At 35.1% G+C, this 14,849-nt stretch overlaps 1 protein-coding gene across 1 annotated transcript in view; it reads left to right on the top strand.

Moving 5' to 3' along the window:
• Nucleotides 1–14,849, top strand: part of DNAJC13 (DnaJ heat shock protein family (Hsp40) member C13) — a 119,915-nt gene that overhangs the window by 34,617 nt on the left and 70,449 nt on the right. The window contains exons 7-19 of the mRNA XM_008009117.3: nucleotides 1,036–1,242; nucleotides 1,337–1,432; nucleotides 1,812–1,903; nucleotides 3,959–4,125; nucleotides 4,228–4,307; nucleotides 4,387–4,556; nucleotides 4,993–5,092; nucleotides 7,969–8,076; nucleotides 8,773–8,928; nucleotides 10,131–10,187; nucleotides 11,356–11,477; nucleotides 13,662–13,737; nucleotides 13,972–14,067. Coding sequence (XP_008007308.2) covers nucleotides 1,036–1,242; nucleotides 1,337–1,432; nucleotides 1,812–1,903; nucleotides 3,959–4,125; nucleotides 4,228–4,307; nucleotides 4,387–4,556; nucleotides 4,993–5,092; nucleotides 7,969–8,076; nucleotides 8,773–8,928; nucleotides 10,131–10,187; nucleotides 11,356–11,477; nucleotides 13,662–13,737; nucleotides 13,972–14,067 — 1,527 coding nt within the window. The remainder of the gene's footprint in view (nucleotides 1–1,035; nucleotides 1,243–1,336; nucleotides 1,433–1,811; nucleotides 1,904–3,958; nucleotides 4,126–4,227; nucleotides 4,308–4,386; nucleotides 4,557–4,992; nucleotides 5,093–7,968; nucleotides 8,077–8,772; nucleotides 8,929–10,130; nucleotides 10,188–11,355; nucleotides 11,478–13,661; nucleotides 13,738–13,971; nucleotides 14,068–14,849) is intronic.

Raw genomic sequence — 14,849 nt, 5'->3', positions numbered from 1 at the left:
TTTGATTTGAATTAATCCACTTTCTCACTGTAAGACAGTAGCTAAAATGAATCAATTCACTATAAATATGGTACTATACCAGATTTATTCAACAAACCTTTAATACCTTTTGCATCTATGGTGACTATAAAAAGTTGCTAGGAATAAGATCAGGTTCTTAAACACGATGTGATCCAGCGTTTCTCAGCAGGGGAGCTATTGACATTCTGAGCAGGACAATTCTTTCTTGTGTGGGACACCTACTCTGCCCTTTACAGGACATTTAGCATTTCTGGCCTCTAGGCACCAAATGCAAGTTTAGGTTGAGCATACCAAATCTGGAAGTTCAAAATGTTCCAAAATCTGAAACGTTCTGAGTGCCAACATGATGCTTAAAGGAAATGCTTATTGGGGCATTTCACATTTGGGTTCAGATTTGAGATGCTCAACAACTGGTAAGTGCAATGAAAATATTCCAAACGCTGAAAAACTCTGAAGTCTGAAATACTTCTGATCGCAAGCATTTCAAATGACAAATACTCATCCTGTAGCCTGTTTCCTTATCTTTGTAAGTAGAGCCCGGAAAGTTGGTCTGTAACATTAGTAGGCCAATGACTTGTAAACATTTAAACATTCTTCAGCATCATCTTGCAAAGAAGCCCACTATGTAAAACAGATTAAATCAGAGCTGCCTTGTTTGAAACTGAGAGTCCTGCCCACACAGTACCCATCACCCCCAGTGGCTTGACTGGGGTTCCTTGGAGGCCCTTCTTGGAAGAACCAGCGTGCTGTTTTGCGTAAGGTGATGAGAACCAGAACCTGAGAAATTTTGAGATAATTGCCATTCAATGAGTTACTTGCCAGGCTCTGTATCCCAGACTTTATTATTTTAACTTAGTAATAGTCTTTTCATTGAAACAACTGCTTATTTGCTTCTAAGACCTACCTCTTTTTTGTCTAGAATTTCTACTTTAATACCTTTCCTATGAGTTGATTAGCTATAGACACATTTCAGTTGTTTCAACTCTGACTTTTTAAATTTCTAAATTTGTGCAGCATTTATTTGCATCAGAACAAAGAGAAGAGATTATTAAAAGTGCAATAGACCATGCTGGTAACTACATAGGTATTTCATTGCGGATCAGGAAAGAGCCTTTAGAATTTGAGCAATATTTGAATCTTCGCTTTGGAAAATACAGCACTGATGAATCCATCACATCTTTAGCAGAGTTTGTAGTCCAAAAAATATCACCTAGACATTCGGTAAGACCCATATGTTAAAAATGAAAATTTATTCATCTGATTTTGACTTTTTAAAAAATAACTTTTTAATATGTCTCAATTTTATTTTTTGAAGGAGCCTGTAAAAAGAGTTCTAGCACTTACAGAAACATGTTTAGTAGAACGTGATCCAGCAACCTATAATATTGCAACATTGAAGCCTTTAGGAGAAGTAAGTTTCAGCATTATTAGCTTAAATGAGATTTCTTTCTATTGATAAATTAGGATAATTTTCTTTGTATTTTAATGTTTACTCATGGCTAAAGCATATGAAATGGACAGAATTTGTATTTAACTCTTAACATATTTATATTAATTGATCATAGAACAATGATTATTACAAAAGTTATTTTCCAAGTATATATAAAGAATGGAACTTGTTACTCAATAACTGAAAATTTGAATGAGACTTTTAAGCAGTTTTAAACTCTTACATTGTAAACAAGTCACATCTTAAAATACTTTTGTAAGCTAAGCGATGCATTTTATAATGAAATACTCTAAAACCATAAACATTTTTTTGTTGAAGCTATTTTTTGTTTTTTCATTAGGTATTTGCATTGGTCTGTGACTCAGAAAATCCACAACTTTTTACCATTGAATTTATAAAAGGGCAAGTACGGAAATATTCTTCAACAGAAAGGTATCTTTTTTTTTAATTTAAGTTTTTGAAATCCTAGTATGTGCAAGGCACAGTGCTTGGTCAACAAGGAAAATCAAAGATTTATAGTCTAGAAATTTAAAATTGTTCAACTTGGGAAAAGACATTTTCTTGCATATTTAAAATGACCATCCTATTTTCAAATTCCTTTTTTTTTTTTGAGACAGAGTCTCATTCTGTCACTCAGGCTGGAGTGCTATGGCATGATCTTGGCTCACTGCAACCTCCGCCTCCCGGGTTCAAGCGATTCTCCTGCCTCAGCCTCACTAGTAGCTGGGATTACAGGCGTGCACCACCATGCACACCTAATTTTTTTCTTTTTTTCTTTTTTTTTGTATTTTTAGTAGAGATAGGGTTTCTCCATCTTGGCCAGCCTGGTCTCGGACTCCTGACCTCAAGTGATCCGCCCGCCTTGGCCTCCCAAAGTGCTGGGATTATAGGCATGAGCCACCACACCTGGCCTGTATAGTGTTTTTATAGTATTTCCAGTGGCATATGACCGGTAGCGGTTTCTTGCCTTACAGAGCTTTCAATCTAAGGTCAACAAGACTGGAATGTTAAGCAATGGTTATGTTTTTTCCTGTCCTGAATTCAAGGAAAAAGAACATCTTTAAAAAAGTACAGATGTTCTAATCAGAGGAAGGATCTTAACGCTCTGTTTATCAGATGCTTTATATACATTATCTTGCTTAGTCCTGACAGTAACCATAGGAAGAAGGTCCTCTTATTCCCAATAATACTCACATGCAGAAAGTACAGCAAATTCTTTGTGACTTGAGGTTAGGAAAAGATTTATCAGATGTAATACCAAAAACACAATCCAGAAAAGAAGAAAAAAAGGTTGTTAATTAGACTTCATTAAAGTTTAGAACTTTGACACCATTTAGAAAAAGACAGATCATAGGGAGAAAATCTTTGCAAAGCATATAGCTAATAAAGGACTTCTATCCAGAATATGTAAAGAACTCTTACAACTCAATACCAAAAAACCAAGCGACCCAATAGTAAATGGGCAAAAGATTCAAATAGATACCTCACTGGAGAAATATGAATGGTAAATACATGAAAAGATCATGAATCTTTAGGAAACAAAAATGCAAACTACTACATATTCACTAAAATGACTAACACCAAAAAGACTGCCAGTGCCAGGTGTTGGCGAGGATATGGAGAAAAGAACTCTCATACATTGCTGGTAAGAAGGCAAAATGATAAAACCAGTTTGAAAACCAGTTTGATAATTTCTTAAAAGATTAAACACATACTCATATGGCCCAGCAGTTCCACTTTTAGGTATCTATCCAAGAGAGATGAAAAGATGCCCACAGAAAGACTTGCACTTGAATGTTCATAATATCATTACTCATTATAGCCAAAAGCAGAAGCAATCCATGTCTAGATCAGCCAGTGAATGAACAGACAAAATGTTGTCTGTTCATACAATGGAATACTACTCAGCAGTAAAAAAGGACTGAACTAATACATGCAACAACTTGAGTGAATCCTAAAAGCCTATGTATGATAAGTAAAATAAGACACCTATGACTACATATTCTGTAATTCTGTTTTTATGAAGTTTCTTTAAAAAGCAAAACTATAGAGATAGATGGGTGGTTTCCTGGGGCTGGGGAGTGTTCTTTTGCAAATGGGCATGAGGAAATTTTCTGGAGTGATGAAAATATATCAAAACTGGATGATGGTGATTATACAGTTGTATAAATATTAAAAATTATCAAACTGTACATTTTAATTGGATGACTTGTGATTTGTAAGTTAGAGCTGAGTAAAGCTGTTAAAAATAAAGGGAGAGAAAGAGACGTTGAAGTTAGTGTTTAAGTAACTTGTGCAATGTCATGTAGCAGCACAGTGAAGAGCTAGTATTAGAGCTCTTCCTTAGCCCCACTCTTTGTGTTTCCCATTGTAACTGTAGTGTGTCCCTGAGCAGGTTACCTGCTAAAGGGCCTATGCTTCATGCTAGATCAGAATTCCCCTTAATCATCAATGCTAAAACCTTTTTTTACTTTTATTCTTACTTAGAGATTCCTTATTAGCAAGTTTGCTGGATGGAGTAAGAGCCTCTGGTAATAGAGATGTTTGTGTAAAAATGACACCAACCCATAAAGGTCAGCGGTGGGGGTTACTCAGCATGCCTGTTGATGAGGAAGTAGAGAGCCTTCACCTCAGGTTCTTAGCTACGCCTCCAAGTAAGTATTGATTTAAATGTAATTACATTTCCACCCATCTACTTAATAATTTAAGAATTAGGAATTCGTATCTTCTTTTTGAACCTCTTAATCTCTTTACAGATGGCAACTTTGCAGATGCTGTATTCAGGTTCAATGCTAATATTTCATACAGTGGAGTCTTGCATGCAGTAACACAAGATGTAAGATAAGTTTTATAATTGTTCATTGTTACTGACTTTTGGTATGGAAACTTTTTTGAAATACTCTTTCTTCACCTAGGGTCTCTTCTCAGAAAACAAAGAAAAACTGATTAATAATGCCATAACAGCATTGTTGTCCCAAGAAGGGGATGTCGTTGCTTCAAATGCGGAACTTGAGAGTCAGTTCCAGGCCGTGAGGAGGCTTGTGGCATCCAAAGCTGGTTTCCTAGCTTTCACTCAGCTTCCAAAGTAAGTTGTCTTCTGAAACTTAACTTCTCTTAGAGAATTTGAACTACTCAAAATGGCAAATAAAGAACGATTCACCTCCTTTTCCTTGACTAAACCAGATACCTTTTATAGGGTGATATGGTACTGTATTCATGAGAAATGAAAAAGGAAGGTGAGGGGAGCAGAAGCGGAATATTGGTCCCATACTCACCAGTAATATTCCTGACTCTTGAATTTGAATGGGAAATTACATGCCTTTTAGTTTTAGTTAACCCTAAAAAGTATTTTCCCTCTCGAAGAAAAAACTATTATGAAGACTGATACATTTCAGAGGTGGAATTTAAAATACGTCATTGTTCCAGTAATGCAATGGAAAGTTAATATGACCTATTTCAATAATATAACAATTTAAAATGTTTTGATATTACTATTATATGCTTGGTTTTTGTTTCAAAAGGTTTCGCGAGCGTCTCGGGGTGAAGGTAGTAAAAGCACTCAAAAGGAGCAACAATGGAGTCATCCATGCAGCAGTTGATATGCTTTGTGCCCTTATGTGTGTAAGTCGTAGTTTTCTTAAGGAAACTGGTTTTTCTTAAGTTGACTGGTGGTTTTGATTTCCACAATCCCCAGATTTTCATTGTACCAATCAGTTCTCGTTTCTATGTTTTTTAAATTGTTCTCATAGTTATTCAGATAAACCTTTGTTTAGCATATTCTATATACCAGGCAATGTTCTGTGTGCCAGAAATTCAAAGATCTATAAGACAGAAATTCTTTTCTTCCTTCACTTTGTTAACAGTTTGGTAAGGTAGGCATATCTGTACAAGGTAAGGTAGTAGGGGCCATAGGATCTTGAAAAGCAGCACTTTTTGTTTGGTGATAGAGGGGAAATGAAAGATTCTCACCCACTCTTTCTGGGAGATGTTACATTTGATCTGAATCTTGAAGGACAGGCAGGAATTTTCTAGCTCTGGAAAGGCCTTCCTGGGTGGGGAATAGCATGTACAAAGGCATGTTTGGAAAGCAACAAATAATTAAATATGGTTGGGTTATGAGGTATGGGTGGGGGGTAATTAGGTAATCAGGAGTTGTGGCTAGAGATGTATGCAGACAGTAATAAAAAACCTTCTGTATCAGGAGGGAGGAGCTAGATTTGCATCCTTTTGTAAGGATTTTTTAGCAAGAGAGCAGTAACGTGATCAGGTTTGAGTTTTTAAAAACCCACACTGGTAGTATGTGGAGAATAGAAGTAAAATTAGAGGCAGGTAGACCAAATTGTCACGTAAGAAATGAGTTGCTGAGCTAGGGTAGTCACAGGGGCTAAAGAAGAGGTACATCTGAAAGCTGTTGCGCAGTAAAGATCTAACTCAGTGGCAGCTTGTACAGAGGGAGAAACAATTGTTTAGTATAGTTTTGAAGTTTCTCATTATCTCAGTTTTGTGTGTAGTACCTGGGACTTTTCCTTATATAAAGTGTTTTAGGCAAGCTTAGTGGCACATAAACATAAGTAAACACTTCTATAAAACCTTGCATCCCCAAAAGTGAATTAATTATATTTACTGTTCCAAACAAGTAGTGAGATAACTAGAACTTAAAATAACAATGATATGGAGAGTTGCTTTATTATAACAAAAGATGTTCCTATCACCCAGGAAATTCTAAGGGTAAAGAGCTTTGTGTCAGGCTCCCCTGTCATTCAGGAAATTGCAAAGGCCTTAGGAGCTCTGTGTCAGGAACCAGGGTAAAAGACTGTTGCAACAAAAGATTCTGCTAGTACCCCTGTCTGCAAGAGTTTTAGGTGCTATATGTCAGGAGCCAAGGACAGAGACCTCTCTATATATTAATATGTCATATATTCCCTCTGCTCAGAATTCTTTCCCTGCTCATCATTCATTAAGAGCTCAAGTCAGCTTTTAAATGAAGCTTACCAAATATACACACCTACTATGTACCCACAACAATTAAAAAATTTAAAAATAAATGGAGCTTTCCTATTCCTGAAGGTGGTAGTGATTTATCCCTCCCTGAAGTGAAATTACCCTCGTAAATATAACACTTATCTTTCTTAGCAATTTCTTCTTTGGATTATTGCTATTTCTAAACATGGTGTATTTTTTTCAATCTGTCAGCTTCCTGAGGATGATAATGTTTAATTTTTATTTTTATCTTTAACGGGCCTTGTCAAGCTGTTTAATAAACAATAATTATTTTTTTCTGTGTTTCAGGTACTATTCTATGAATTTCACATATATTATTCAGTCTTCCAATGAACTTTAGAAGTTACTACTATTATATCTATTTTATAGAGAAGGACTTAAGGCCCAAGTAACTTGTTCAAGGTCATGTAGCTAGTAAGTGGTAGAGGAGGCTTCATGCCCACTTTCTGGCTCCAAAGTTTGTACAATTAACCATAGCAACGTACAGTATTTGCTAAATGAGCAGAAACAAAAAGGAAGGAAATTCTGACACATGTTGCGACATGGATGAATCTTGAGAACATGATGCTCGTGAAAGAAGTCAGTCACAGAAGGATAAATACTCTATGATTTTATTTATACGAGGTCAAATTCACAGACAGAAAGTAGAATGGTGGTTGCCAGGGGCTGGGGGAAGGCAGAATGGGGAATTGTTGTTTAATGATTACAGAGTTTCAGTCTGGGAAAATGAAAAAAGTTCTAGCGATGAGTAGTGGTGATAGTTGCCCAAAAATGTGAATGCTTAATGCCACTGAACAGTGTCATTTAAAATGGTTAAGATGGTAACTTGTGTTATATGTAGTTTACCACAATAAAAAAAAAAGTAAACAGTGCTATGAAACATTGAGCCCTCATTACATATTAGGTGTTGGCTGTGTATCTTACATGAATTATCTCATCTAAGCATTATAGTAATCTTATATAAATACTATCACTCCTACTTTACAGCTGAGGAAAATGCAACTCAGAGTTACATAAAGTAACTTACGTTGCCTAATGTCTCCCAGTTATTGTCAGTAGTAAAATTAGGATTGGAACTGTACTCCTAACCATCATGCTGGAATGTTTCAATAGTCAAAAGAAAATCACCCTTGAGACAAGTATTTGTTGTTTAGTACATGCTTTTAAATGCTAAGTTTTATTTCAAATTTTAGTTTTAAAATTCTGGCTGGGCGAATGTTGTTTACCTTTTAATAAGATCTGTGACTTTTGAGAGAGTACCTTGTGTATATGTTGAGTTAATTGTTGGGCAAATTATCTGTGAAGTCTGATCAAAATCATGGTAAATCATCACTTCTGCCTGCTTATCACGAGTTTCCTTTTTGTCTTACACTTTAAAGGCAATGGTTTTTAATTGTTTCAGTGTGTAATTTGAATACTCTTTATAAATGACTTTTGTGTGATGCTAGCACGTGGGACTGCTTATGAATTACCACTTTTTTTTTTTTCATCAACAGCCCATGCATGATGACTATGACTTAAGACAAGAACAGCTGAACAAAGCTTCTCTTCTCTCATCAAAGAAGTTTCTGGAAAACTTACTGGAGAAATTTAATTCCCATGTGGTAAGTTACAATTAAATTTGTCTTCATGGTAGGTCTCATGCCGTTATTGAAAGATAATCTAGAAGTGCCACATGGATGATTTTGTTTTTTTATTATAGCCCCCAGCTTTGGTCAGTATTGGTCACAGTTCAGCTTGGTCACTGATAATAAAATATTTTGTCTCAGGACTGTATCCATTCATCTGGGAAGGATACATGTCAAAGCCTTTAGATTTTCACAGTGGTACTCCAATTTTTGTTTTTTCTTTCTTTAAAAATGTCATCATTAAATAAACTGCTCTAAGAAAATTAAGCCAAATCTTGTGTTCATCAGTTCCTGATAACAATTTTGGAGATGGCCATTCTATAGCATCTTGAAGGAACATGAGCAGATTGCCAGAGTTTTTTAAATATTGGCAAAGATTTCTTTTATGCAAATAAACATTAACCTTTGTTATACACATTTGAGAAGTCTTGGTTATACTCTTGAAATTTGACTGAATTTTAATTGTTCCTTTTGAGGTATGATGGATAATGGATTCACTATGTGAGCAAAGCAAGTACTAAAGAGTCATCCAACTTTGAACCTCATGTTGAGAAATTAAAGTCAATGTTTATGTCTGACATATAGAATAACAGAAAGGAACACATTATTATTACAATGTAACTGAAGCTCCCCATCTTCAAGTCTTTAAGAGAATCTGTTGCTTTGTTTCAGGATCATGGGACTGGTGCCCTAGTTATTAGTTCACTCTTGGACTTCCTTACCTTTGCCCTCTGTGCTCCATATAGTGAGACAACTGAAGGGCAGCAGTTTGATATGCTTTTAGAGATGGTAGCATCCAATGGAAGAACCCTTTTTAAACTTTTTCAGGTGAGAGCTTATATTTTTCTTATCAGATAGCAGTGAATCTAAGGGAACCACTTTTAGGATCACTGTTTCTGAGATAACATTTGCATACTTCTACAGCAGAGATGTCCAGTCTTTTGGCTTCCCTGGGCCATGTTGGAAGAAGAAGAAAATACACTAACACTAACAGTACCTGATGACCTAAAAGAAAAAACAATCACAAAAATGTTTTAAGAAAGCTTAAGAATTTGTGTTGGGCTACATTCAAAGCCATCCTGGGTTGGCTTTGAGTAAATATAAATATCTATGTAAGCTGTGGGTTGGACAAGCTTGATCTATAATATAGACAAATGTACCTAGTACCTTATCATATTGGTACATTTTGAGCATACAGATTTCTTGGTGTTTCATGTAGAGCCCTGTTGATGGGTGTTGACTGCTGTTTTGACACTCTGCCTATTTTCTATACCTTGCTTTTTATTTTTTGAGGCAAAGGTCTTGTTCTGTTGCCCAGACTGGAGTACGGTGATGCAGTCACAGCTCACTGCAGCTTCAGCCTCCCAGACTCAAGTGATCTTCCCACCTCAATTGCTGAGCAGCTGGGACCACAGGCACATGCTACCACACCCGGCTAATTTATTTGTTTGTTTTGTAGAGACGGGGTCTCCCTTTGTTGCCCAGGCTGTTCTCGTACCCCTGAACTTAAGCGATTCTCCTGCCTTAGCCTCCCAAAGTGCTGGGATTACAAACATGACCCACCACACCTGGCCTCCATTTTAGTCGTGAAAAACTCATTTTTCTGTGGTAGGCCCAAAGTTCCCTTTTCTTTACAAATTCCCAAATAATAAAATGAGCTTTAGCAGGGCTCTTCATAAACACAGGAAAACGTTTGTTATTTTATACAGTACTATAGTACTTACTAGGTACATGTATGTATATATGATATTTATGTTTTTATTATTTTAGTATCATTCAAATAATTATTCAAATAAATGTTGGCTGTTTCCTACTAACATAAATTTTTTGTTTATGTGTCTGTATCTCTAAGGCTATATTTTGAAAATACCTAAAATATTTAACCAAACTGACTTTGAGATATATCCTTTACTAATTTTATGGCTTATACCTTGTGTAAAAATGTATATCCTTCTTAAGAGTAACAGCTAAATGTGTTGGAATAAAATTCTTCTTTATTTTTTGATACTTTTTTTCCCCTCACTTTAAAGCATCCTTCCATGGCAATAATAAAAGGAGCTGGGTTGGTTATGAAGGCAATAATAGAGGTGAGAGAACAGTTTTGAAATTTTAACCTTACTTGAATGTTGATAGGCTGTTTTAATTGAAGTTGACAATATTGCCTTTCAGTCTTTTTGGGAAATAAACATTTCTCTGAATAAGAAAAGTAATTATAAATCTTTATTTAGAAATTAGTTTTAAGCTTGTTACAGAAACAATCCTCAATAATAAAAGTTTTAATTTCATAGTAAGTGAAGTTGTAGAGCAGATAAATCTGTTACTGCATTATTTGTTCATTTTACTTAAAGTAATTAAAAGTTATTCTATCTGTTGCTCTTTTTTGGAAGGATAATGTTGACAGTGTTGAAATCTTGAGATTGAATAGAACTCTATTGATGGAGTTAGTTCATAGCAAAATGATATCAAATAAGGCAACAAAAAAGTTCTTGCTAAAGCATATTTGTAATTGAGCTCTAGAGATTGGGGCATGATCTTGTCGAAGATACTGCTTCTTTAAGATAGTTGCTTTATGTTTCTATATTTTTTAAAAGATAAGGTGGCTATGAATGTCTGTTGCATACTTTGATGTTTACAATAATATCAGTCTAAATGGCTTTTGGATTCTTGTATTCTTTTGTTGTCGTAGAAGCAATTTGAATACAATTTAAGAATTCTACTTTTACCAAAAAATTCATCTGCTGTGCATAAGTATAGCACACAATCACAGAATTAGTATGCCCTTAAGTAGCTGTAATTATATATAGGCATTGAACTGGGTGGAACATCAAAGTTTATTTGCATTTTTAGTGTGTATGTACAACCAAAGGCTAATTTTCTCCCTTTAGCTAATGGGTTCTTTGCTCAGTATTAGCTTCTGAAGTACCCAAATTTAACAGAACTTGCGATAGCCAAGCCTCTCCTTTTTGTTGGCAACTACACACGCAAGGAATTGAACCTAGTTTTAATATTAAGTTTAGCAAAGCATAGTTTATGAGGTAAAGTTGTCTGGAAACATGTCTACCTTATTCCAAAGGTTTAAAAATTACCTGTGCTACTACTCACCTATGTTATTTTTGGGTGAGTGGAAGATGCATTTTAAACTTTTATTACATACTGAATGTTTTTTTCATTTAAAGATGTAAAATAAGTTCTTTAAAGTTTGGATAGTTTGTCCTGGATTGCCGCCTTAGGGATCATCTTACCCTTTTTCCAAAGGAAGGTGATAAAGAAATTGCTACAAAAATGCAGGAGCTTGCCCTAAGTGAAGGTGCCTTACCTCGACACTTGCATACAGCGATGTTTACAATAAGCTCAGATCAAAGGATGCTTACAAATAGGTAGGTGATTTAATTCAATTTGCAAAAAATTAACTTCCTGTCTATAGATAATTGATTCAGATATTACATAAAACTAAATGTGTTTGTATTACACAAATATTACATTTTCTTTTGATCCACCTAGTTCTTTTCCTTTCCTTACAGAAGGATTTTGCCCAAATGATCACGGTCCCTGCCTGTGGATAACTTGGGGGAAAACACTGTTTACTTTTTCCCCCCCAGTAACCTATTATCAGGCTCTGACACCACAGTCATGGGACCAGTATGGAAAAGAGTACTTACAAGCTTATGGAACTAGAACCACATGCTCAGGCCTTTTCTCCTTACATTCCTGTGACCATCTTGCATGCACATGACGCCATGTGAAAACCTCACATAGTTGCTTTTTAAATATCTTTGGTCAAATACTCTACTTTAAAAACAAACCACAGAAAACCTTACATATCCAGCCTAAGTTAGACTTAACCTAAATCTCTTTTAATTAAATGATTCCCTTTTTCCTAATAGTCATTCAAATATAAACACATAAATGTATTCATTTATTCCACACTACATGAATTCCAGCCCTTTTAACCCTCTTTCTAGCATGTGACCCTTTTAGCTGTCTTAAGCATACCATACTATGATTCATATTAGTAAAAACAATGAGTATCATAAATATTTTTAATTATATTTTTTGACTTTTTAAATAATAGCATAAGTTGCTGAGTTAAATGTTTAGTTTGTTGCAATACTGTACATTTTCTTTGTCACCTATGTGTAGTTATTATACGTCATGGTATGCTGCCTTGCCAGTGATTTTTTTTTTACTATTTATACTATTAGAAGAAACTACCTCCCTCACTTGTGTTAACAACAAAAGTAGTCTTAGAGGATAAAGATAAGAAGGATGTTTTCCTAGTATTGTCTTATTAGCAGTGCTAGACACCATCTTTCATTAAAAGTAGAGATTGTTGATAGCCTATTCCGTTAACCCGCCCCCCATGTTAAATGCCTGCTTGTTGTGTTCCTCTTTAGTATAGTTTATCAGTTAAATTCCCCTACTGTGATCAAGTACTGTATTAGGGAAGCATTTTAATTTGTAGAAAATTCCAAAAGGTTAGTAATATTTGAATTAGACTGTTAAAGATCTGTCAATGTATAATAGAAATATCACTCTATTTGCATTGCTTTATCTTTTACAAATTGCTGTTATAAAGTATTATCTCTTTGGTCCCTAACTAAAACCTTTTTAGGAGTCACTGGCATAACTTACCAAATACCAGTGAAGGAAATTACAAGTTTAATTACTTTAGTATGTTAGCTTTCAAACTGGCACAGGAATGAACAGTTTTAGTAGCGTTCACTTTCTGGTGACAAAGTATATTTTGAGTTTTGCAGTTAAATTTTGTTCTTCAGTAATATAACATATATAAAACATATGTTTGTAGGTGGTTATTTGGTTATTTCCCTCATAGGTTTCATGACCATTCTTGTAGCTATGGTAATTGAATCCCCACCAAAGCACAGAAGGGTCACTGGTGAGTAAAATAGGGTTTCTACTTATGAGGAGCTTTCAGTTTAAGGAGACAGATGTTGACATGGGGATTAAAATTAGTAAATGACTAAACCATAGATTGAACTTGGATCTTAGATTTTTACTTTGAATTAAAATATACTCTTAGAGCTTTTAAGTGAGATGAGTTGAATAATTTGCTATAAGTGGTTTAGGTCTTTGCCCAGACTCTAGAAGTGAAAATAATTTTCTCTCTGACCTTGCCAAAACAGTTATATTAGAACATAGTTGTTGACTTCTTGCTTGTTCAGAATTCCAAAAAATGCCAGGATGCCATTGTCACTGTATTAGTAGGACTTGTTATGCAAATTATTTGTGTCATCAACTTTAATTGTTTTTATTGTTTTTTTCTTTAAATGGGATAAAAACTACTTTTTTCATGTTCAGGTTTATTGAAAATGAGCGTATTAGGAAAACATTTTATTTTTTAGAAAATTCCAAAATATTAGTAACATTTGAATTATAACTCGCCACATTAGATTTTTTAGTAACTATTTTTAACATCGGAATGATTTTTTTTTTACTGTAGCCATATTTTTTATAATTATGTGATATTTTGTTCTTAAAAATTCCTTTCTGTTCTAGCTGAGATAAAGCAGCAAACCTTTCTCAACGTCTGCTTTTTTCAGACAGCTAAGTAGACATTTAGTGGGACTCTGGACAGCTGATAATCCAACTGCAACAAACTTGTTGAAACGCATTTTGGTAAGTCAGTTGAGAAATTAGGTTTATATACTGTCTAATAAAATTTACTCGAACAAGTTATCTGTATCGTTAAAAGGGGATGATTTGTTTTTGATTGAAAAAGTATTTATCATAGGAGTTACCCTAAAGTTTTACCCTCAATAGCTAAGCCATAGCATTAATTGATTTGGGTTGTTAAGGACAAATTTTCTTTTTCACATTGTTTTGAAAGTGGTTTTTGTGCTTTGTTTTTAGCCGCCAGGCTTGCTGGCGTACTTGGACAGCTCAGATCTCGTACCTGAGAAGGATGCTGATCGGATGCATGTTAGAGACAATGTGAAAATAGCAATGGTAAGTATGATTGTCCCAAGTGTGTCTTTTTTAGGAGTAAGGGTACTGTTATATATATATATGTCTTTTTTGAAACACGCTAAAAATTTTAGAAACAAAGAATTCATTACATTGAATAGTAATATTTAACTATTGATATCTTTCTTGAGGTAAAATTTACATCCTGTAATATTCATCTTTTTTTTTTTTTTTTGAGACGGAGTCTCGCTCTGTCGCCCAGGCTGGAGTGCAGTGGCCGGATCTCAGCTCACTGCAAGCTCCGCCTCCCGGGTTCACGCCATTCTCCTGCCTCAGCCTCCCGAGTAGCTGGGACTACAGGTGCCCACCACCTCGCCCGACTAGTTTTTTGTATTTTTTAGTAGAGACGGGGTTTCACCGTGTTAGCCAGGATGGTCTCGATCTCCTGACCTCGTGATCCACCTGTCTCGGCCTCCCAAAGTGCTGGGATTACAGGCTTGAGCCACCACGCCCGGCCTGTAATATTCATCTTTTGAAGTATACAATTAAATAATTTGTGGTATATTTCCAGAGTTATGCACCTATCACCACAAATTAATGTTATGAATAGTGGTCATTTTATTCTATGTTTTGTTTCTCTAATTCACCTATTTGTACGTTCTGGAGTACCAATAAGTGTGTAAATGTACTTTGCACATATGAGATTGATAAATGTTGTTGGTAAAAGGGGCCGACCATGAAAAAAGTTATAGGTAGGGTTTTTTTCCCTACAAGATTTGTGTTACTTATAAGGGTTGGGCCATCCATGGAAAAATTAAACATCT

This window comes from Chlorocebus sabaeus, chromosome 15, assembly GCF_047675955.1.
Source record: "Chlorocebus sabaeus isolate Y175 chromosome 15, mChlSab1.0.hap1, whole genome shotgun sequence".
NCBI lineage: Eukaryota > Metazoa > Chordata > Mammalia > Primates > Cercopithecidae > Chlorocebus > Chlorocebus sabaeus.
Note: the sequence above shows the minus strand (reverse complement) of the source record. Positions and strands in the feature narration are given on the sequence as shown.